General features: G+C 37.8%; 1 protein-coding gene across 1 annotated transcript in view; it reads right to left on the reverse strand.

The window, feature by feature from the left end:
* The window catches only part of SLIT3 (slit guidance ligand 3), a 524461-nt gene that overhangs the window by 465478 nt on the left and 32486 nt on the right, over positions 1–26497 (reverse strand). Inside the window, exon 4 of the mRNA XM_068417108.1 lies at positions 4925–4996. Coding sequence (XP_068273209.1) covers positions 4925–4996 — 72 coding nt within the window. The remainder of the gene's footprint in view (positions 1–4924; positions 4997–26497) is intronic.

Genomic DNA, 26497 nt, shown 5'->3' on the forward strand with positions numbered 1-26497 from the left:
ATCTCTTTCTGTTGATCTTGCTACTTTAGTCTCATTTGGAAATACTTATAGATTAATACTATAAAACATTGGGACACCCGTAACTACAGAGTTTAAACACCTTGAGATTTAAAAGGTGTTATGCATGCACAGCCATGAACTGTTTTTTTCTCACAGTTCAGGATTCCCAGGGCTCTGCTCTCACACAACAGTGTTCAGCTTTAGTCTGCATTCTAGATTGATACTACCCTAAAAAGCAAACTGCCTAATTTCAGAGTTTAATGGATACTTCTACTAATCTGATACTTTTGGTATCAGATTTCAGTATCTTTAAGTTTCCAGAGCCTGGTTTGTTTTGTCAAGTGACAACTACGACTGTTTCCATGCTCACAAAGGAACTTTACTTTACCTTGACTACTTAGTGGCTGGCTTTAGCTATGGAAGTTTCAACAACAAAACAAATACATTCTTACATGTTGGGGTGTTTGGGGAGAGAGGGGTGTCTCCCCCTTTCGGTTTGTTTTTAAAAATATTTAAGTATCTCATGGACCACTAACATACTTGGCCCTTCAGTGAAAAGCAGATGCACTGTGATTATTTTATACACCAGCTGTGCACACGCAGGAAACTCACGATTCCAGCATGCACAAAGCTATGTTTACAAGCTTCGCCGATAAATTTCACAAGTTGTTCTGGATATTAGAAAATAATTATCTTGGAAACAAAACCTGTTTTTATAGCTGTTAAATTATACATTTTGGTTTACTGTACTTTTCCTGTGCATTTACTCACTTGTATTAAGATTATCTTTTTCTTTATGGCTGGATATTAGTAAATAATATCTGAAACTATACAAAAAATATCTTTCTTGTTTCCATTTCTCAATTTATCAAAAGTGCTTTTTCCTTGATTCTGTTTTCCCATTAAAAGCGCCTGCAGTTTGAATTATTAGATAATTATTTATCCCAGATAAAACATTTAAGAAGCTTTAAAACCTAAGAGATCAAGGCAACAGAGCAATGGCAAACATTTCCACTAGAGAATCCAATCAAGGGTTCATTCACTATCCAACTTAAACTTAAAGCTCTTACTAAACTAAAGCAAACAACATCCACGAGTCTCAAAGCCACCCTTTCTAGAAGAAGGGGCTCAAAACCTTATGAGAAACTCATTTTGTGGGACGGTTCACATTCCATCTAAGGTTTATTCCCTTATATATATATTCCTGCTTCTAATATCAACCAGATGTGACAACCAAGTCTAAGCAGCACTGTAAAAGATGCAGGGATATCCTGTAGCTTGGCATTTCAGGAGAGGGTTGGAGAAAAAAGGCAAAGGTACCTGGAGCTAAGTGATTGATTGAGGAAGTAGTTATAATCTGAGAAGCATTCTAAATTAAATTTTATTAGTTATTAGAAAGGCTGCATTTCAGTGAAATTGCACAGTGACAAGGAAACCATCTCTAGCTTTTCAAGCACATCATTAACAGGAAAACTCAATGTTCTCCATTTCAATTTCTAGCAGCAACAAGACTGAAGAGACGCAGCTGATACTGAACTAACTAAAAAAAAGGTTATTCCTCCAGGAAACTCACAGGCAGATTTCAGCCCAGCTAACAGAACACTGGGAAAAGTCTTTACATTTGTTTTGCAACCTTTAACTATTCCTGAAACATTAACAGGTCTTCCCTAAAACCCTTCAGCACACTAAATTCCTGCATGTCTAAGCAGGTCAGTCACTCTATCTCCACCAAACTCCATTAATGGCAATAAAAATGCCCAACTTTCACACTATATTATCAAGTTATCAAACTTAAAATGTCATCTTTGGGTTTAGTTTTATATTTTAAAAATATTAAGTCTGGACCTTCATTAACAAAGATGTAGACTGTTATGGTTCACTGCATGTCTGCTAAAGGGAGCAGCTGGAAGAATCACTGCTCATTTCATCTGTATTTGCTATGTGGACAAGACTACAGGTTCTTCGTTTTCAACGAATAAAATAAAATTTTACATTTTGCACATACTGCATGGCAATATTTAGTTCTTAAAATTTTGCCTCATTGGAGCTGTAGCAAGCTTAACAATTAAAATACTCAATTTTGGACTTTCTAGTTTATCAGGATTACAATTAGTAAAAAAATGAAATAACTGACTTATAGCTTAGTAGTTCAGAGTCAAGAGGTCGAAAATATGGCAGCAGAAATAATATACCTATACTACAAAAAAATGAAGATCTGTATTATCTACACTTTTTTTATGTTCATTTTAATTCACTCGTCGTAAATTCCACAGAATCTACATCACCCATGTATCACTCCCTCTTATCAATTTTTGCTTCACTTTTATTCCCTTTCCTTACTTTCTCAGCTACGCTTTCTTCTTGAAAGGCTGCGTCAGAGCAGCTGCGGGAGAGGAATACAAGCACCATGCCTCTTCATTGAAGCATTCTACCCAGAAAGCCAGTTGTGAACAAAGTAGACTGGCACTGCTGGATTTAAGACGAATCATAACAGAAGTGAGAAAGAACAACTCTGAAATTTACTAGCAGTAGTATCAAGACAGTAACAAAAAAAGTAGAAAGTAACCTTCTTAAACACATATTTTTATCTTTCATCAAAGTATGAAAATACATATATACGTGTATGTGTATTTTGACAAATTCTAGTAAGTAGCAAATTTCTCATTCTTACCCCATCACTGAAAAAACATAGAAACAAACCACATTTGGAACCATAACAGTTCACTTAGCTAAGATTTATTTACTTAAAATATACACTATATTTATATAACACTTGTATCTTCAAAAGCAAAAGCAAGTTTCTCTTGACAAACAGTGTTAAAGTGATCTATCTAAAGCCCTGTTAAACAGTAAGCAAGACTCTGAATGAACGTCAGTGAATAAAGACAAATGTTTCCACAGTATCTGTTGGGAGGCATTACAGAATACAGCATTCATATTAATCATTCTATTTTATGTAATTTTATTACGATCTTTATATTCTAAAAGCAAAATTATTACCCTTGCTGTTAAGGGCTACAATGTATCATGATTACATGAGCTACTAAAAAATACACACGCTGGTATTGAAAAGCCTCAATTACTCTCACTTAGTTTCTTTGTGGAAGGCTCCTTAGGACAGATGCACACAAGTTATCAACACACACACAACCTTCCCTCGAAACCCCAAATTATCAGAAAGTTCCTGCCAGCCTAATGACAGTCACGTGCAATGCGACCACTCACAGAGGAACTTTCAACATGTTAAACTGGAATTTGTATTAGTGAATACACGTAAACTCTATGAAGATTTTTTTATGTTGAAAGCATCACCATTTCCTTAGACAATCAACCTACATGAAGCAACTCTTTATGAAATAAATACCACTGGCATCCTCTGGAGACCAGACAATGGTATCTACAAGTACGTACCAGCTCACACTTTATACTCAACAGGAGTTTCAAGATACAGAATTTCAAAAACACGCAAAGAACATGAGGAAATACAACCAAATCGTCAGCCCTAGCAAATCCACTGAGCAAATACTTTCTACTTCATTCAAAAGCTGCGACAAAGCTTGCAAAATCAAATCCAACAAAGATTTTTTCAAACAGATTTTGAGATTAAAAGACAGCTATAGTTTGTAATAATTTATATTTTTATATATACTTTTAATCTCCAGAACAATGTCATTCCCTTACTTGTACAGTTTTTCACGAGCAAGTTCAGGCAACAAAGTTCATTACAGAAATTCTCCAAAACTGTATCAGTATCACTCGCTGCACAACACGCAATTTGTCTGCTTTTAAAACACCAGTAAAGAGCCTATTTTTTTAAAAAGTCAGCTGATTCCAAAAATCCATCTTCACCATCAGCATGCGTTTTGTATTTCCACAGAAAGAAAAAATTTACTGCGCTGCCTAAATGGTTTGTTTTGTTGCATATAGAGGTATTAAAACAACTATAAAAACCCTGCATGGATGCAGCAACTTTTTAGCAATCCTATAGTAACTTTACAATTTCACTGGCCAAATCATAAATCTTACCTAACTGGTCTTCCACATATAAACTTAAGCATAAAAAAGAAACTGTTTTACCATATAGCACATCTTTCAAAAAGACAGGCTGGATCATGAGTTTAACTTTGGCAGGATCCAGAAAGCGATTTCAAACAGCTTTTGACCACGCCTTTAAAAATGCAGATGACTCTTCTGCTGATAGTAACTGTGCAGGCTCCTGCTCATCCATTTTATTTCTATTCACTTTTTTAAAAAATATATTTTATAAATCATCCAGTCATTGTGCTGACACCACTCTCTCCCTACAAAAAAAATATGATGCCAAGCTCACGTGAGTCTTCTCTTGATGTTCAAACTGTTCTTGATGCCATCTAAACATCTTCTAACACAGTTTTAATATTTCAAGAAGATGAAAAATTCTTTACCTCTCTGTATTTCCTCATCTTCCTGACTGACCATGCGGCAGCCATAACTGTGCTGGTCTGCCTGGCAATGCCTTGACTTGGTTAAAAAGATAATTTTTAAAACTAAAAAAGTTATAACAAACTGTATTATGTCAATACGGTAATTTTTGAATAAGAGTATGCAACCTCTCTTTGTGGACATCTAGACTATATTAGATATGAGAAGTTGCCACTTCTCATAGTTTCTATAACTACGTAGAGAGTTGAAAATAATTCAGCTTGAAGTCATCATGGTGAAGGTATGAGGAATGGGAAAAAAAAAATGTGGTTTCTCTCTGATATTTATGCTGTGCTGAATTACAGCTACACACAAGCAAACATAACACATCATCTTAAGAACCCTTACTATCTAGCAGTTCTAATATCACAAAAATTAAAACTCTCACCACAGTCAAAACACAAACATGCAAATCTGTATAATAAGGAACATGCAATAGAAACATAAGTCAGATCATACTCACAATCTAGTTAACTTCTGCGTGTTCTGAAAAAGCAGCTCTGGAAGAACTTGCAATTTATTCTTGTTCAAACGCCTAAACAGTTACAAGCAGAATAAAAAAGATTAGATTGCCTTCCAGTTTAAGAAGCTTATTCTATTACATGTAAACACATGAAGCTCCCATTGTATTAAACCTCATGCTATGAACTCAGCATGAAAAGCATTACGTACATTATTCATACACGAGCCAAACAGATCATGCCATCTGTAGACCACCTGCCTACATTCTTGAGGTAGGGAGTCAAGTAACAGTCACCAGACAGTTTGAATATTTAAATATGGATGAGTACACAAATATATTTTTCAAATTTTCCTCTGGATGCCTACTAACAGTGAATCCTATGGCCCCCATGGTCAGCTTTCACTGCTCTGAGGAATAGTTATCAGGAGGTATCTGGATTTTCTCTCTCCTTCCAAAAACGTGGGCACAGTAAATTAAGTAACTTGACCAACCAAGATTATTTCCAGATTAGCTATTATTTCTACAGCATACACACAAGAATTTTTTTTTTCTTAAAACTTCACTTTGAAAATACGAGCACTGTTGTAGAACATATGAACACACAGATAACCAGACAACTACATGGTGATTTGAAATAGAATCTTTAAGATTCTTCCAGAAACATTTTAGAGAACAGCTTCGTGTTTATACATTAGTCCATTTTACTCACTGACCATGAAAAGTTTTACACTGATGACCACAACTTATCAATTGTAAGAAATGAACTGTTACAAGTTACTTCAGCCTCGTAGCTATAAAAAGCATAGGCTTCCTCTGCTTTGTAAAATGCATGACAGCTCTGCCAAACCTAAAAGCAGCTCTACTTATAAGCAACAATCTTTTTCTACAATCCTTTTTCTGTTGTCTGATAATAAAAAGTCTCTTGCTTTCACAGTCTTAATGAAAGTTATTTACATAATGAAGTTGACCTAAACTAATTACATACAACTCCACTGTTCTAAACAAGAAGCTGACTTTTCATATATGTTCATATATAAGCCTGTATTTATGTCTCCTTTGTTCCCAGTCTACCTTACAAGTTAACTTTGATAACAGATCTATCTTTGCTAGAGTTTTGAACTCAGAAGACACCTGGAACTTTTAGAAACTCACTGATACTTAGCACCCAATATCTGGTTTCCAGTTTTCGTGGACAATGAGTAATTTCACTCTCAGAATTCAAGAATTCTCAGAATTTTGAATTGAAAGGCCTTCCTCAGAGATCAAACTAATGTTGTGGCATTTTCACATGGCAGAGTTTTCATATGGCTACCACATGAACATGTCTTGCAAGATAAAGAGGTGATGGGGGAGAGGAGAATATTTACTTCTCTTTCTGACACCTAGAACAGATCAAAGGCTGCTTTTGCAAGCTTGCTCACAGAGCCTAAACATTATGCATGCCGCATGCTAACTTAAGCAGATACAAAAATTGGTTATTTCACAGTGCTTTTACCGACGACCCAATTGCATTTGTGAGAAATGAAAAAAACGGTAAGTGAAACACTAAATAAGAACGAGAGATACTAAGCACTAGTCTGCATTTGGTGAAGTACATGGAAAGATTTTAAACTGGATTCTTTTACCCATGTGAAATTTCACACTTTTATAGCAAATTAAATTTAATCTTGTTTAATTTAAGGTTGATAGTAATGTGCTACTTAATCCTTATCAAATTCATATGTTCATTTAAGCAACAGTTGATCTACTTCGCAGCATGAAACACAACGGAGAAAATTACTTATGATAATGCAGGTCTTAGCGTTCCTCAGTTCCATCCTCATTCATCAAGACTACCACTAGTTCTTGAGAGACACTAAATATGTTGAACTTACTTATTGATCAGAATGAAAAAGACTGCCAGGGAAATGCATCTACTCCACATAGTTGTCTAATGTTTATTACTGTCTGATTGTCATTTCAGCTCTCACAATGTACATGCAATTATCCACTGTCAATCCAAAGTCAGCTGACTTATCTCAAAGCAATGCCCAAGGAATATGTTTTAAGAACATTATCTCTACGTCCAAGGATTTCACAAACACTGAGTTTATGCTTATTGCTTTAAGCCACAGAAACTAAGCAAAATCAGGTTAAGTTTCTAGAATAGGAGGTTCCACACCAACAAGCAGACAAGAAAACGTATGTAGCAACAAAAAATTGTATTTTCAAGGTTAGAAAGTTTGCAACCTGAGAAGTCAAACGTTATCAATTTGCAGTGACACAAACAACTTCTTAGAGGGGGAAAAAAAAAGCTAACATCAAAGATTTTTCCCTAACTTATTACCAAATTAATCCAGAAGATCAAATATGTTAAATGATTTCCTATTATTTGTATGGGCCAACACTGCCCTGTGATGAACAAAGGACCAAGCTCTCAGTTGCCTTTTTAAATTGTCCCAAGTATTTTAAGATTTCATCCTGACATTACCTTAGCACTAATTTTCTTTCAAACATCATATGAAGAAAAGTCTGCACAAGGATGCTTTTGAAAAGCTCACATTGTGACCTACTGTTCACCAGCACTAAGCATTTCATATCAGTCTAAATTTATTTAATATTTTTAACATTATTTTGTTATAAATGAAGTGTTGGTCTTTTTACACTGCAGCAGTAAGCAAGCCAAATCCATCTATCAAGACCAATAACTTAACGACATTCTTCCCTTGCCTTAACTCACGTAAGCTCGATTTTCAAAATAACCCACCAATACAGGTTAGTGCTCCTGCACAGTACTGCACGTGATACTGTCCCCAAAATACTATACGTGCACAGTGCTCCTGTCACAAACAGGGCTTGCAGCTAGTAAGGCAAGGCTATGTCAGTAATTGATAACTAAGCAAATCTGAGGTAACAACAAAAATTTGAAGAGTCCATGGCTACTGATGGCTTCGTGCAAGCTATGGGACTCTTCAAACATCCCTTCCATCACTTCTAGGATTTACTTCAAGTTGGAATTTCTGCCAAAAGTATTTTTTTTTTAGTTTGATTCTCAGGGGAACTCAGGGAATGAACAGGGTTTTGTTTCTCTTGAACACCCCCAATACAGTTAAATAACCTCTACTGCAATACTCACCTAAACAGAAGACTAGATCACCTCATATAAACTCAGACATACTTGACATAGGATACATTTAACATGCTTGTATTTATTATGTGCCAGAAAGCCACCAATAGCCTAGGAAAAAACCCAGTTACACTTCTTGCTTCTCTTTCTGGGCTTAAGAGAAAGGCCATTAAGGAAGTCCTCAATACAGAGGTATCAGAGTACAAGACAGGATGTTTTTAAATCCTATAAAAGAGACATAGAAGTGTTTAAAAATTATTTAATGAAAAGAGCAAGTGTTCTGAATGGTCATTTACAAGCACTGTTTCCTCCAGTTTGACAGAGAAGTGCCAAACATGAATGAAATGTAGCAGAATAGTTCCTAACACGCCATTTGACAAGAACTTCAGTTTATCCTCATCTATCAGTAAGCTCTAGGACCAACAAGGAAACTTCAAGTGAAAGATGAAGCAAACATTCAGAATGGCAGCACAGGGCAGGGCAAGCTCTAAGGTAGCTGTTCCTAAGGGGAACATCAAAGCCCAGGCTGAGCACACTTTAAGGGACCCGTTGTGCACCAGTCCCTTCACACGCGAAAAGACCCAAAGTGTGGTATACAAATTCCCTACGCTTGCCTAAGCCTGGTACCTAAGAGAGCCTTTCACCATCATGTTACTGCCTAAATATTAATCCTGTCAGGTGTTTGATTCTAATCACAACAGTATTTCTGATTTTACAACAAATACCTTGGAAAAGGTGAAGCCATATTTCATTGTAATAAAATAAAAGTGGTCTGCAGGGAGTTCATAAACAAACAAAATGAGCCAAAATCTTTTAAAATTATTTTGTGGGCACCGGTCTTGTGACTGCACTGTATTAACACACACAGATACTCCCGATTTTAAATTAGTGACTTGAAACAGAAATAACATCAAGATATGATATCTGGAAATTGGATTTAAGCCATTTTTTGCAACTGCAACTAGCTACATCGTGAAGGAATGACACGTCAGTTTTGTGAACCTGAACAGAAGGGTGGAATTAAAGAAAATATCATTTACATTTTCTTATAAGCAAAATCAAATTTTGATTGTCATAGCAAATCCTTCACACTGTTCAAACTGGGAATGCCACCTGGGACTCACAGCACACTACAACTAAGAACTTTGAACTCTCCTCTTCTCTCACGTTAGAAACACATCCACCACGCAGTCAGCACACATGCATGCACATGTGTGCACACACAGAGCACCAACCACCACCGTACCAACACTGAGGTACGCCCAGAGGAAGGAAGGAATCTGAGGCGCAGAGCTAGACAAGACCTGGTCCAGGCTGTCTGACCTGGGACTGCTGGATGAGAATGCAGCTGTTCAGTCTCTGAAGTATTTTGAGCTGGATGTTTTACAGCTAATAAGACCTGCAAAGTATTCCGGGAATTTGGAGCACTGGGCAGAATGAAGCATAATCATCTAATGCCACAGAACAGATTAGCTCCAGTGCTGGATCAGAAGCAACTCTGGATGTGCACAGCATGGAGTCCAGACTAATAAAACCTCCTGGAAGCTGAAGAACTGCGCAGAGAGGCTCTCCAGGAGTCATATCAGCTCTGGCAATACCTGCATTGAGTCAAACTGATTAAGTCTGATTAGATATATGCTGACTGCACAGTCAACAATTTCCATTCACTGCAACTCCCTCCATCTTCCAGATTATTTTAACCACTACTATGCATGGGAATAGAACTTTGTACATTGTTTTGTTAGTGTGCTCCTAAGTGACCCATAAAAGCTGACCAACCACCAACTGCATACAATATACGTCACCTCCGAGGCATCCATCTAAGACCAGCACACTGGCACAACATCCTCTCACTAGGCTCAAATGTATATTCACCTATGCTTCTTTTTCAAGATGTTTAGGGAGGTGTAAATGGTAAAGGCTAAAACCCTGTATTTCTGTACGCAGTAATTCACTACAGAAGTGAACTACTGTTGCTTCTGAAATTATTATAAATTATTGGCACACTTTCAGTAACTCAGGCTGCTTAGCAAACTGAAAAATTCAGTCTAGGGTACCAGAGCTTAATTATGTTTGGATACAGTATGGTTTCATGCTCTTAAAAATCCTCATATAGAGCCAGGCATATAAGTGGTTCAACTCTTCTAATCACCTTACATGGGAATACAGAGTTAAAGCTTCAGCGTATGAAGCACTGGGGCACTGCAGGAGCACGCACTTCTATAAAATGTTTAACATTCTATATAATGTTTGTAACATCATATATATGCATAATATCTCTGCCCCCCACAATAGTTATGAATGATAGCTTTATGCAATAAAATTTCATACTTACAAGATGTGCCCATAAGTTTTTAATAAACAAAGAGTAACTCCTTCCTTCAACGCTGCAGACTGCAAGACATGTCAGCCTTATTTTGTAAGATACATACCTCAAGTTACTTGTTGACTCTTATCCTGGATATTGCATGATGCTATTTTCAAGGCAGATATAAAATAAGATGGGCATGAAACAAAACTACAGTGATAGGTTACCTCCAAGAAGATAATTAAATATACCATTAAAAGAAACTGGTGAGCTATGCACTGAGAAAGACTCACCTGCTGTTAACAGTCTGGTTAAAAGGGCTACTTTTCTGAAACAGTACTAAACTACTTAAAAGTGGGCAGGAAAAGAAAGACAAGTAGGATGGAGAGACAAGCTGCAAAAGAGACCAAGAAAACAGAAAACAAATAAAAACATTTTAAAAAAATTAAAAGCCAGGAGACTTGCCTATTCTTCCCAACAACAGGCAGAGTCTTCCACAGCATTTTCAGGGACTATGTTGCAGCTAAAGTCACTCAAGATTTTTACAGGTGTGGGGTGCAAGTTGGACTCAGGCACATAAAACCAACTATTTTTAACCTTTCCTCTGCTTTCTAAGCTCTCAACTCTACTTCACAGGAGTGATCTGAATTTGTTACTTGGCTAATATTTAGATCTGCCAAAGACTATATTACAAGTATCAACTGCAGTTGGAACTGGAAAGAGTAAAGTCACCTTCGGAAGCAAAAAAAAGGACTTCTATGAGAGCCCAAACTGTTCAGCATACTCATAGGTGACCTGAAGAGGTGGAGGTGGAGGGGATGACAAAATTTGTTGGTGATACTAAGTGAAGGCTGATTAAAAACTCCAGAAAGAGCTAATGGTATTTAGTGCCTAAATGGCAAAATGACATACAATTAATTGCAGGATGAATTTAAATGATATGCAAGTGTCACTGTTTAAAGCTGGGACAGCTATTAAACCTGTGGCAGACACTCTCTGTTAACCCTCCCCCCCCCCCACCCTGAAGGGAAAGGGAAAGGGAAAAGGGAGAGAGACTTCCGGGTTGGAAAGCTAAAACAGTTTTAATAAACTATAATTATGAAAAAGAGTGTAATAATACTGGAATAATCAAATACATACAAATATATACAAAACCAAGATTGAGCTCCCCCGATGTCAGCCATGTCACCACCGGCACTGCAGGGCAGGCTCCGGGAAGGCCCAGGCTGGGCCCAGTGATGGATGGGAACTGGATTCAGGGATGCACGGATTGGGGGCAGCAGGAAAACAGTCCTCTTGGGACACCGGCCATAGCAGAAGGACGAGAGGGGAGAAGAAAGGGCTGAAGGCTCAAACAGGCCCCAAGCAGAAGGAAGAGGCCCAAGCAGCCCGAAGCAGGCCCAAGCAGTAGAAGGAGCAGGCCGAGACCCTCGTGATGCCCCCGCTTTATACCAAGAATGACGTGTATGGGAAGGAATACCTTCGTTGGTCAACTTTGGGTCAACTGCCCTGTCTGCTCCTCCCTGCAGGCGCGACCCCCCTGTGGCTCTTCACTTGTAAGCAGTGAGGAATTTAGCAGTGACCTTGGTTTCTCTAGGAATAAGTACAGCAAGAGCCTTTCTGCATAACATCCCTACCGGTGCCTCAGCGATAACTACGAACTTCGAGCATTATCAGGCCTAGAAGCAGAGAGTGTCTGCAAAACATGCAGTTAGTTTCAGAAAGTGCAGTTGTGTCCCAACTCTGATACCCTCATGTGCCTCCAAGTAAGCTCTTTTGCTCCTCCTAGTTATATTGGATGCCGACTTCTATTCTCATATAATATAAATACATAAACATCTATACTTCACAGTTTTATTGTGTTACAAACTGCATTCTTCTGCTTTATGATTCAGATGGCCTAAAATGCAGATTTATAGAATTTGTGACCTTTAAAAGTCACAAGAAGTATACACGCAACACTGTCTTCCAGTTTATTATTGGTTTTATTATTGTTTTCTTTAGAGCAGTCACATACAGCATCAAACGCATTTTTTCAACAAAGGACAATGTTGAACAAAGGACTCCCTCTCACCTCTCAAAAATATTTTGCTCATATATATATAACACGTGCCAGTTTCCCCTATTCCTCCCTCAGCCTACTGTCCATTTGAGGGTTCATATGTCCTGAAGGCAAAGGGACAGAGGGAAACAACCTCAATGTCAATCACGGACTATCAAGGGCCCTTAAAAAAACAATGGAGAAGTTATTAACTGTGAAATTCCTACCTTCCTGGCTCCAACCAGGCTAATAATATTTCTTCCTCTGTCTGAAGCTGGGATAGGAAAGAAACTTAACCATTAAGATTCCCCTGACTATTCAAAAACAGAGTAAGAAACAACCACTGGAGCTTGGAAAGAGACAATGCTACCAGCCTAGAGGCAGACCGAAAACATTTATCAGGACCATTCTGTGAAATAAATGCAGGCAAAGACCTACACTTTATAAGTGTTATTTTTATCTTTATTGTATTTTTGTTTTACTCCTTTTTTTGGCTTCTGGATAATTTCTGCATGAGTAAAGAACCTCGATTTTGATAGGAAAATTTTCAAGTTGTTTTCAAGCCAGAGGTCATGTTTTACTGGAGCAGAAACTTTCTTTGGGGTACTGACTTCAGCTGCATCCCTCATGTTTACATAATTGGAAGGGTCACATCCAGTTTGGGTACTGTTGTCTCATGGAGTTCCACTCACAAGAAAAGCAAACAGGAGCTAAATCTAATCTATCAAAGGCATGATAAGTATAGACAGAAAAGAACAAGATGCACACGGAAGCTCAACTATAACATAACAAGAAGTCAGCCAGCAAATTCACAGGTCTTTACCCTTTCCACCATAGGAGACAGTTTGCATTATGGTAAAATTACTATTTTTTTTATCTGCCACTTTAGCCACATGCATTAAAACGTTTAACTTGCTCAGCTCGCAACCTTTGTAACCTTTTCTCAAGAAGAATCTAAACCAAATTCTTTGCTACTGCAAATTATGAAGGAGAACGTAATTTCAACAATCATGCAGCATAATACCCCTTACACGCAGAATATACCTTCCTTCTCAAGGCTTGTATCACCATTGCAAGAGTTCAGAAAGTCCAGAAGAATTTCAGTGTTCAGAAGTCAAATAAACAGGTAAAAACATTTTAAATTTCAGAGACCTATGCATTCCTAATGCAACTAATTTGGAAATTTGGAAAAGGTTCAATGCAATCACAATCCTCCTTCATTTTTTTCAGCTCATGTATTACTCTGTGAGTGAATATAATTTTTTTATAATCTGCAACATAGCACAGGTAAATTTAAGGTATTATTTTTATAGTGACTTCTCATTTATTTACACACAAGGTGTACAAATACACGCTTAGCGTGGGTCTGACAGAACAGCAACGTTAATAGACCATACCAAATACAACTGTATCCAAATTTTGAGAAGCAGCATTTTCAGCTTCATGTTTCGTTCCCACAGCTGCAAAACAGTTTTACTCTAAGCAGCAAACCATGGGAAAACCAAATCCCTTTTCTGCAAAGTTACAGTGAGGGGATGCCCACCAACTACATGAGAAATTTCCTCCACGTTCTTTCTCTTCAAAGCCCCCAAGAGGCACTCATCTCCTTCCCACGGAGTATGTTATCAATATAAAAACCCAATGTAAAAGCAATGCAAGCGTTATCTTATTCAAACTTGGGAAATTGCGCAATTTTCTAAGGCAATTTAATTTCTCATTACACTACTGACTTAGTTTGAAAGTTTTGAATAACATAACACCAGTAAAACACGCTTCATGCAAACAGCAAATATTCAAGGCATGAGTAGAAATCACTAAATTTACATGGCTATGGAGGAAAAAGAAAAGAACGTGACTTCTACTAGAAGATCTCACAATAAAAAGCTCTAGACACATCTTTGCTTTCCATTTAAAATGTCTTGCAGTGTTAGATTTACTAATACTATTCTTGTATATTACTGAACACTTTCCACGCAGAAATTTAAGTTGATACACAGAGTATGATATAAACTGTCAGTTTTATTATTGTCTCTTTGAATATAGCAATTATCTAGTTTTAACGCCATGAATGTGTGTGATAACCATTGGCCTCCAAATTCTGTGTCTGCTTTTCTACTGAGCATCAATGGCTTTACTATCAAATCAAAGTATCTCATATTTGTCATGAAATAAGTAGCACTCTGCTCCTTTCCACACAAGTTCAACAACTGTCAAGTTTGATTTAACATCTACATTTGTATTGCTACCTATTATACAACTCATTCTCCAACAGAAAATCAAAATTACAGTGCTTTTAAATTTTTAAAATGGGTAACTTTAAGGGAGCAGTCTTGGTACTCCAGTCTTTAATACAAGAAATTATCCAAGTAACTTTGGGTTCACTCCCCAATTTGGTCATTCATTTTATTTCACACTCAAAACATCTGGGTCTCATTTTTGGCAATAAACAAGAGGTTTTTCTCCTTTGTTATTAAGAGCTCTATGGCATTGTCCTTGGAGAACAGCCTCGGGGAACATGATGTAGTTGAAGAGTTACTTTAAGGGAGAAGCAGTTACATCACAAGCTTGGGCGTAACCAAGAAGCAATAAAAATGAATTAATGCGTAACAGGAGACTCAGACAGAAAGACAGGAGTTATTGAACTCTGAGGAGTTACTAACGTTTCTCCTTTAAACAGCACTGACTTGGGAAGCAGTAAAGCAGGAAGACAGTCAATTTCATTCAATGGTTTCACCAGAAAATCCTATTAGCATCAAGAAATAAGTTGTGATCATTAATGTAACTTCTTCCTTTGCTTTGTATCACTTTTTGTAAGGGAAAACAGTCAAGATACAGCACACATTAAAAAAAGTCAACCTTGTCCATTCCTTTCTGTCAGCACCTCTTTATATTACTACACTAGGAAATAAAGCCAGACAATATATAATGGAATTTCAATAAGGTTCCAATGAGGAAGCCCAGTGCAACTATGTTAGAGGATTATGGTGTGAAATAAATGAACGTTGTTATTTATGTGACACGTTAGTACAGAAGCTTTTCCAAAAACTGTGAGAGATAGCACTATGTGTTGCTAAGGGACTGGTTTTTTGAGGGAAAACTGTTTACAATAGTTACAACTTTGAGATCCCTTATTACAAACATAGCAGACTGGGTGGTCCTGGTTCACATTTTCAAAGCTGTCAGAAGTAATAACCCTTATTAGTAACTTTTCATTAGACTGAAAAAGATTATTGCCCTCTATCAGAAGCAAACTACATTTCTTTGTACAAAGCAGCAGCATACAAACTGGTAGCTCTATAACACTTTTTAGTTTTCAATCTAAGAATTTTTTTTTTTTTTAGGATCTCTTCATATGAAAAAAATCTGACATTAAGATGGAGGATAAAGCCAGTATGTAAGCATTATACACAGATGTCCTCTGGCTAGGAGCAAACTAGTAACATAGGCAAAAAAAGTATGAGGAACATGTTTAAATTTCAACATTTTCCCAAAGCCAAAATGAAGAAACAAAAAAAGGTCTAATAACATTCACATATGCATTGAAGACCAAGATCAATGCCCTACATCACACAGAAATGGAGAGAAGTGTTGGTACCAACTTAAGAATCTCTATGCCCTTCTTCAATTAAGTATCAGAGAGCATTTATTAACAAGAATGTCAACAGTAAGAAAATCCTGTAAATCCAGAAGCAGCAAGCAAAAACACAGTCTCTTAATTCAGTAGCATATTTATAAAACCAATCAGTTATACTAATGCAGGATGGTAGCTTATATCTGCCTTGATCAGCCTTTAACGTACAAGAATTTACAATTTCTCTCAACTATCATTCAAATAAATCCAAAAAAGCTTGATCATTATATCCTCAGAGACGCTCTCTGCAGAAGCTGTTTCTCAGTTTCTGCAGTGCTTTTAGTAAGCTCTCTTATTTCAAATCTAAAATAAATTAGGAATTCCCACAAAATCTTCCAATTTTTATATCTGCAAAACCCTAATACAGAATGAGAAAAAACATAGTTATTTTCTCATTATTCCTCCACGGACTATGTAAAAATAATAGGACTTCAGCCAAGGAACATAAGGAATCTATTGCAGTACCCCTAGATGTCCACCATTTTTAATACTTCGTCAATTTTTGTAAAGGCAGTAAGAGTAAAATAGACATGGTTAAACCATTTTCTTACACCAGAGAGTAATCTCTCCAGGTCAGGGCTGGAACCCTATGAAGAAAGCAAAAAGTAAATTTTAGCATGCACATCTCCAAGCCATGTTGTCCCTGCTGACAAGTCTTAAAAGTTTATGTTAATTAAACTAACCATTTCCAGAAGTCAGAAATAGCTGAGAACAATTAGCAAGAAAACTTGCAAGTAGAACTATTATTGCAAATTTACCAGAAGAAATAGAACACTGTTACTATTTGATCTGTTTTAATAACTCGATACCAGCCCCGCGCACCACGCCTCTCCATATATAGTAAAGAATGCTTCTGGGGCAATGTGCTACTCCTTCCTCCCTGGTGCTGTATGCCAAGCAGAACTGTTAAACAAGGAGGACTAGCAGAATCAACTCCTGCCTGAAATCACACTGGATGCTTAACAAAGGATGTATCCTCCAATGCCAACAGAACAAATATAAGGAAATAATTAAGTGGAACAACGAGCGCACTGTACACTTGATTGAAACTGGAGAACAAAAAAGCAGCTCTTGTGACTGCTTTATCACAGGCCTGTGGGAATTACCTATCACAACTCTTTCAAAGGACATTGTCTCACTCACTAGGGAGCCACAAGCAGTAACCAGCTACAAAAATCCATTGTCATTAAAGAAGCTCTAATCTAAAAATTGAGCACACACAATTTCTGTGATAATTACCTCTGATCCACTTTCCCAGCAAGTTATCAAATGCAGGGTCAGTTTTTCTGAAGTGCTTCAGTACCTAGCAGTTCCCACTTGTGTCTTGTATTCCTAATATACTGCATCACACCTATCCCACTCAGAATTATCAAAGACAAAAATTAAAATGTATATGTAATGTCCATAATATGTGCATGAACCCTAGAATGCTCTCTTCTTCTTGTGATCCTCATAGTGTCACACCTTGAGACAAAGAGAAAGATCTGGAGATCATCTCCAAACAACCAAGAACATAAAAATAACATAAAGTTAACTATAAGCCAACATGAATTAGTTGATTCTGTTCTATATGGAAGGCTGCAGCTTCAGGTGAGCTCCAGTTCAATGGACACAGTTAAAATGGAGTTGTGCCGGACAAAAAGCAAGATCAAGACTCTACTGGTCTGACCAATGACAGGAAGGCTTCAAGACCTACATATTCATATATTCTCCACAAAAGAACCAAAAGATGTTAAGTACTTGGAATTCATCCTCAATGTTTCACTCAGGAACAGGATTATTTAGGATTGCTGTGCTTGACAGCATGGAACTCAGCCAATAACACTTACGGTATTTCTAAGAGGGCAAGCAATATAATCCTTCTAACCTGAGGAAGCTCAAAGAAGCAAAATCCTTTTGATAAAATTATTTAAGCTAAACAAAGTTCATGCAAACTATTCCAGACCAGTGATGCAGCAGTTCTTACCCAACAGTAACACAGACCTTTTTAAGTATTTCCTACAGAGCCTGGAGAAATGACTGCTAAATCCCAAAGTGTTTTGCTTAAGCAAATACTCCCATAAATCTTCATCAAGTATAAAAAACTGTTAAAATCAAACAAGCAAGCCACAGAAAAGAATAATGTTTCAAATTTCTGATGTAATGTTCAATGCTGACCAGCTATTCCAACTGAATTACGGTTACATTGTAGTGGAAGTGTTGTTATTCCATTTGCTTTGTAACCATTGCCTTCAGAAGCTTAAGAATTCTGTGGTTGTAGAACCTCTTGTCCACTTAAATGAGACCCAAATTTGTTTTTTCCTGAGTTCTCAGGGGTCAGTGGCCTACTATGAAAATGGTTGTGATGAAACCAGGCTCGTTTATCATCATATTGTTAAAACAAACCTCTTTGTTTTGTAGCCTTGGTCAGACGTACTAATGCAAACCAAAACCAATTCACTGAAGCATGCATTCTGCTTTCTTGCCAGCTGCCCTTTGCCTCTCTTGCACTTTTCCTGTGTTTGGATTCCTCCTGTGCAGACCTATTGACAGAGCTGCTAATGGCTTCCTTCACAAAAGAGGTGCCAAGTTTTTTTTTTTTAATGTTTGCAAAAGAAATGGAAGGTTCACTCTTGCACCAGCAGTAACAAAAAAAGTTTGGCTGTCCAGCAATGGCTGAGTAATATGTAACTATACAATTATGTGCTACAGACAGACATAGTAAACTATGAAATCTGAGGATATTAGTGCCCTCTAGGAACCCACTGTACATAAACACAGTTATCGGGAACTACCATTTTCCCAAATGCATATACCCAATTACAAGATTCGTACGCATCTACAAATCTACACTTCTTCAAAGAATAATTATAAGTGGTTTCCTCATAACTACTTTATTAGTGAATAATCCTCAAAGGGTAAGAAAGTGACAGCTACTGTATCATTTAAAAATTTATTCCAACAACAGTCGCATAAAAATAAAAACGAAGAAATATCTTGTTCATTTATGAACGAGACAGTGGAAGTGATTAATCTCTGAACTAGTTTATCACTATTATAGGCTTAAGAGATTTGTTGCTAAATAAAGGTGATCTAGTATAAACACAAGTTTTTCAGGAAAAGTATACACCTGTTTAAGCAGCAGGTAGTGCAGGGCACTCACAGTCATCAGTTGATCAAGGCATACACTTGTCCCTTCTCACCAGTTCTTTGCATTTTACCTCCAGATTGGGTGCACAAGATCTAGCTCATGCAAGGTACTTATCAATAGTAGAAGGCAAAGGATGAAATTTCTGCCCTTTAAGTACGTTTGTGCCACTCACATCAACTACAGTTCTAAAAAAGATGCTTTTCTGATGTGCAAGGACACACACATACACATCATCAAACCTACTCTTGATAGATACAGAGCAAGCTTTAGTAAGCTGACCATGGATTTCTTTCCCGAAATAGCCTACAACTACTTTCTCAGTCCTGAAACTTCAAGCGCTGCAATCACAGAATTTTGCAGCAAACTGACAGTTTGCCATATTTTTAATAGGGTCATAGAAAAGGACAAGATAATTTTTACTTTTTTCTCAAATGATCATAAGAAATAAAAACTATTTCCAAGCATATAACCCGTATGCGTGTCAAATAATGGCTCATCTGTCTACAAAGACAATTACACATATTTCAATGCTTGAAATAATACTTGACTAATGTCAATAAAAGCTAAAGTTATATGCTTTAAAATAACGAAAAAAGCCCAACATCAAGATGCAAATTGCAAATGCCTCTCATTCAAGGTAGGTAATACCATGCTCAGAGTACATTACATAGCTAAGCACTACTGTTTTTCAAGTATGCAATGCCCACAGACTGACAAAGTATGCCTCCAAAAAAGCCCCAAATATAATTTTTCATGTTAAAGCTTCTCTTACACTTCTACAAGAGTCATGTTTCCAGTGATGTTTCTAAAAATTATCTAACCTTTTCACAATGTGGCTTAAACTACTTAAATACTTTGAAATAGAAACGCAGCCAGCTTTATTAAGACACTAAACAGGAGACTGACTTTCTGCACAGACAAAATGCAGACTGGGTACCTTGTAGAATTACCAGGTTTGGCTTCTACAAGTTCTTTCATGCTTATTATTTTTTTCAGCACAGTCTTACTACACTAGTGACCTATACTTACACTCGAACCACTGTGTCTCCAAAAAAACAGAGTTCTACCTGTAAGCCCCTATTGACATGAGAAGGTAAACACTAATTAATCTTGAGATACTGAGACAAGGACATTACAGAAGCACGTGTGTGTGTATATATATATACACATACACACATATATACATATATATATCATGCTTGCTATGTTGTACAATTATATAATATCAAGTTCCAACCTTTATTATAATAGATATTCTTAGGATTTTAGTAGCTTGCCCCAAAAAACACTTTCTATTTTGCCTTTCTGAAAAACAGTGTGAATTCTTTAGTTTCAAAGTTATAGTGATACCTCAGCCCTGTGGTACATCTTTTGAAGAAAACTCCATGAGTCCTTATGAATAACTACTCACTAAACTTGTGACTACAGTTTTTGTTACACAAATACATTGTTTTGAACATGCATCGTCCTGTCTTGCACTTGGGACCAGACAGCTTTTCAGAGTTGCAAGAAGTTGCCCTGGCATCTAAAGTGGCCAACGGCTACTTGTTAGAAAGCTTTAACGGACCAGGACCATAGCAATCAACGTCACACGCAGCTGGACTATGCTGTAACAGTTAACAGGAAAAGATTGTCAAGGAAAGGCTAAAACTGAAAGTTGTACTAGATAGGAAATCAACAAGATTCAAGAAGAAATTCATGTATTTTGGACTTCAAAAATGTTAAGATGATCTTAAAGCTTTAAGTACACTTCACTTTGGGACATGCATTTACTACTCACACTACATATGAAAAAAGAATTTATCATTACTGGACATCATCATTCTACTATAGCCAAAAAAAAGTAACATTTTCCTGAAGACTTAATAGAAGTGACAGAGTACATTATTCACTATATGAACTGGGCATCTGCATGAAATAGGCCATACTTCGGTATATTCTTCAGTCATTAACTGTTGTGGGAAGCTTGACTCTATATGGAAATGTATGTACTAGAGATCTTATAACATTCCTTTCCAACAAGAACAACTTTTTGGACCAATAGTTGCAAATTCCCTTCCCCTCACAACAATTTTATATTGCTGTATATTTGAATTGTGGGAAGAGCAAAGAGAGAGATCTTTTTTAAAAAAAAAAAAAAAAAGATCTTTCCTGACCATATCTGGTATGTCATTTTGCAAATGACTAATGTTTCTCTAAATTAGTGGCAGTTAAGTAGTGTAAGAAAAATAAGTTTCAGTGAAATCTTCCAGAGTAGCCAGTGTACAGTATTGACAGGTAAGGTATGTGAGCCATATCTTGGGAACATTGATTTTGGCTGTTTGACCCAAGAGCAGCTCATAAAGCTGAATCAAAAGCAATACAAAATTAATGAGCTTCCTTCTTTCCCTCTAAGAATTAATAAAGGCAAGCTGTCAGCCTTAGCCAAGATGTGACTCGGTAAGATATAGTACTTACATTCCACCCCAATGATTTACTGAAGTGTACTATTCACACTCAAGCTGTCAATATCTATTTTACTATCTATTTTTTATTTGTAAACACACACTAGATATATACTAAGAACTACCCCTTTCTTGCTACTGTTTTTGTCCTGTGTGATTCTAAATGTAAACTGGGTTATCAACCACACAGCTAAGTAATGCACCATTTGCATTTTGTATAGCAGCTTCCATCACATCTCATTAATAAAATTTGTACCTGTTACGTTATCTTCTCATTATTCAGATTTCTCAGGGAAGCTACTGATTTTGCCTGTGTTTTTAAGCAAGTCTTATAGGAAACAGAGATTCCTTATTGGTGACTTGACAGCACTCCTTTAAAGTCAGATATCCAGTGTGAGCTTCTTAGTGGGGTGAAGTGCAGCTGGAAGGCCATTAAATACTTCTGCTCGAGACATGAAAAAGCAGTGGAACTTTCCAAAGTGTCTCAACCCTCTCCATGAAAAGGACAGCATAACCCTAATACCTAAATTGTAGGCAGCTAGTTCAGTAGAAGCAGAATAAGTTTTGGAAAAGATAAGCGGTTTAGTTTCTTGCAACAGATGAAAATCAGAAAACATCCAGTACTGGAACTGAGTTACAGGCCACCTAGATCAGTATCCTGTTTCCAACAACGGCAATACACAGATGCATGCAGAGGCATAAGGATAGGGCAAGCATGTGTGATACTCCTCTACCAGCTTTGCTAGCTGTCAGCCTTTTTCAGCTAGACTTCTTAGCTGGATGAAGATTTTACATATTTAGTGGCCTTCAATGGATATCTCTTTCCCTGTTCTTCAACCCTGAATTGCATCTACTGTATTATTTCAGAGTCACTCAATCTCGTAAGGTGCTTCTACAATTCCTCAGAGTGGGCATTTGGATTAAAACTGCCCATGAATCAGTTTTCTGGAAGGCTATATGAGGGTGATGGGAGATGGAGTGGCTTGGGTCTCAGCCACTCTGCTAACAGTCAATCTTTATCATGCAGGTTATTTTACAGATAACTCCAAGAGCACAAGAAGTAAATTCATACAAGTTGCTCTTTAAGAAGGAAGGGACAAGGCTTGAGGTCTTGGCTCATAGTTTAGCCAAATGAGCCAAGCCAGTTCCAAAATGTTTTGTCTGGCTGGAAGCGATACCTATGGTTTGGAGGTCTAGTGAATCTATCTACCAGTAACTGGAAAGATTTCACAGAAGGCTCCAAGATTATATTCAGAGAACAGATTGTCAGCACCAAGAATGAGTCAAATGGGGCAATCCCAAGCACAAATACAGGCTGGGTGGAGAACGGATTGAGAGCAGCCCTGAGGAGAAAGACTTGGGGGTGATGGTTGACGAGAAGCTCAACATGAGTCGGCAGTGCATGCTTGCAGCCCAGAAGGCCAACCGCATCCTGGGCTGCATCAAAAGAAGCGTGGCCAGCAGGTTGAGGGAGGTGATACTGCCCCTTTACTCTGCTCTTCTGAGACCCCCCCTGCAGTGCTGCGTTCAGCTCTGGGGCCCCCAGCATAAGAAGGACACGGAGATGTTGGAACGAATCCAGAGGAGGGCCACGAAGATGCTCAGAGGGCTGGAGCACCTCTGCTCTGGAGACAGGCTGAGAGAGTTGGGGCTGTTCAGCCTGAAGAAGAGAAGGCTCTGGGGAGACCTTCTAGCACCTTCCAGTGCCTGAAGGGCCTAGAGGAAAGCTGGAGAGGGGCTTTTTGCAAGGACAAGTAGTGACAGGACGAGAGGGAATGGTTTTAAACTGAAAGAGGGTAGATTTAGATTAGATATTAGGAAGAATTCTTTACTGTGAGGGTGGTAAGACCCTGGCCCAGGTTGCCCAGAGAAGTTGTGGCTGCCCCCTCCCTGGCCATGTTTAAGGCCAGGTTGGATGGGGCTTTGAGCAACCTGGTCTAGAGGAAACGTGTCCCTGCCTGTGGCAGGGGGGTTTGAACTAGATGATCTTTAAGGTCCCTTCCAATCCAAACCATTCTATGATTCTATGTTAAACACATCCCAGGTTTAAAATGAAGGCGTTACCCAGCCCACAAGCACACAGAGACAACTCTTCCTTCTTGGAAGAAAGGAAAAGCATTGGTGTAGACTAGCTCTGATTTAGCTATACACAGAAGACAGCAGAACAGCTTTGTGACAAGACATTGGCTGTGTGGGGAACAGCAAATCACTGTTTTTACAATGCATGAAGAGATGGCACAAGGTAGGAGATCACAGCACTCAGACTAGCACTGCATAGTGCAATAAGCATGGTGGAATAATGAGAAACCAGAAGTAATGACATAGGCCAGTAAAGCCTGTAGTAATCCAGGCTCAGAACAGAAACCCAAGAAGGCACCGTCTCGTGCAGATGCCCGAAGAACTGCATGACACCCAGGAAGATGTTAAATATCACTGTGATGAATTTGCGCCCAGCCTCAACACATGAACATTCAGGGATTCAACTTTTTTCTTCACATGGACATTAGAAACCAAGAGCTTTTGCTTGTCTTCTGCCACACAGGACAAACTAGAACTCAAACACGGCTCTCACAGTGTCACTTTAGGACAGCCACTCTCTGAGACTAAGACAAAAGGTAGAGACAGGGAGTATAATTTCCTGTACTCTGTAGAAAGAATAAGTGCATACTCCTCCAGAATACAAATGATGCAGAGAAGATTTAGTCTTCCTCTAGACTTCTGGTTCCAAGTCAGATGCATGATCAAACTATGGAACCCTTTTTGTGCAAGAAGTTGGTGAAGGAACTCGCAAACTTAGAACGCTGCTACATCAAGGTGTTGATGCTACTCTCTTGCTATCAGGGTCAGAAAATTATGCAGATGAAGTACTTATAACAATGTGGTCCCCACTTAAGCAGTAAAAACTACATTATGGTTACTTGAAAGGGACAACATATACTCAAAACAACAATTCTTGAACAAAGTAGTAAGGCTGTACCCATGCAAGTTAGACCAATCAGTCACTCCAAATAAATTAGTAATTTTCCCATGTATTTTTCAGAGAGATTGCCTGAAAAGGAAGCCTTGGGCCAAACCCCAAACTGAAGAGTAAAAATGAATGGAAGTGACTCAAATAACACTAGGAAGATTCTGCAGTACAGCATGCTCCATTCTCCATGATTATGCCATTGCCATCCAGGAATAAAACCAATAGCACCCCTTCAGATATACCCCAAACATTCTAGCTCATCATGTTGGACTTCTCACAATGTAAACACTCACACCAACACTCATTTGAAAGGCAATGCTAAACTTCTCTTGAAAATACAAGGTAAAAGAGACTGCTTTTTCATATGTTGGTTATAGGATTCCTTTTTTTTTTTTAAACTGGAATAATTTCTCAGAAGATATGGTACAAACATTATTAACAATATCAATTAAATTTTAACTAACATCAATAAATATTACTTGAACTTGCAGTCATCAGTCAATGCAGCAAGAGGCTTCATATTGCTAGCTCACAGGTGCAGGCAGCACAAGAACTAAGTACTAGTCTATTTTCAAATCAGGAGAACCAGAATACACCTGAGAGCATCACAAACAGAATTTCAGCTTTTTATATTCTTTGCCAGCTCCCACTAAGAGTGGCTAAGTTGACATCTGGTCTCTGTTTGAAAGTGGTTTCCCCCATTTACAAAACATGGCATCACTGACACAGACTATGATCTGGGATTACACAACACAGGTTCATTTTACCCTACTGATTGTGGGTTGTTGCAGCAGTAATTCTGTCCAGCATGAAAGATTAACTCAAGCTTTGACATATGGTACACCCAGTTCCTCAGGAGTCAATGGGAGATGCTAGCATCTTTAGTATGAATGCAAAGAAATCCATCCCACCCAAATGCAAAGACATCATAGCTTCAAGATGCCTCTAGCAGCCCCAATTTACCATTCACACCCTTCTTAGAGGGGAACGGCCAAGAGTAAAGAGCTGTCTTGGGAGCAGAATGCAGGCAAAAGGCTATTGTTTCTCACTCCTAAAGCACCACCTGTTCCTGGGGAGTTTGGTAGCAAACCTGATTTGTATACACCAACTTATGCATGGTAGTTTGAGAACGAAGAGGGAAGTATGATTAAATATCGGACCACAGCTCTAAACCCATGTTAGCATGTCTTTGTTCTCCAGCATTTCCAGATAAACATGTTATGATCACTGATTTCCAATTAGATGTTATCCATAATGTCATAGGGAAATGGACACACAAAACAACACAGCTTTTTTTCTGAAAGGTTACATTGAAACTGTTACATATTTACAAATCCATATGCTTCATAATAAGTGTAGCGTATGCAGTTTCAGAAAAACATCTAAACTGCACACGCTGCAAACCCTGTATAAACACTATAGATTTGTCCACGCTGCCAAAGATTTGCAATAAGCTTTTGTTTACAACAGCAAAGAACTGTCCAATGCTTTTATTACTTTGCCCGCTGCTCTGAAGCACTTAGCAATCTCTCCACTCAGCATGCTAATTACGGAAGACGCTTTTGGTATTACATGATTTATTTAAAGCCTGTTCAATCTCAATTTATGAAATCCAGATTGTGAAGCATCACATAATTTATCCTTCTCCTTCGCATCTTTAGTCACTAATAGCAATTTTATAGCACACTATGCCAAATAAATATACTTGAATACCTTAATCAAGCATTTAGGAAGCTGCTTACAAAGACTCAACGCACAGCAACATCTCTGCGGTTAAAGGTGAAACACAATTTCCATTTTGACTTCTGTCTTAGCATGCAGAAAACCAAAACCATATATGTATATGCTAGGGTTAAAATCTGGATTCTAGCTTTTATTTTTTTAAAGCTAATTATTTTTCCCAACTTCGAAAAGATTTGATTTGGCCACACTAATACATTTTCCC

Source organism: Nyctibius grandis, chromosome 22, assembly GCF_013368605.1.
Source record: "Nyctibius grandis isolate bNycGra1 chromosome 22, bNycGra1.pri, whole genome shotgun sequence".
In the NCBI taxonomy this organism is placed as follows: domain Eukaryota; kingdom Metazoa; phylum Chordata; class Aves; order Nyctibiiformes; family Nyctibiidae; genus Nyctibius; species Nyctibius grandis.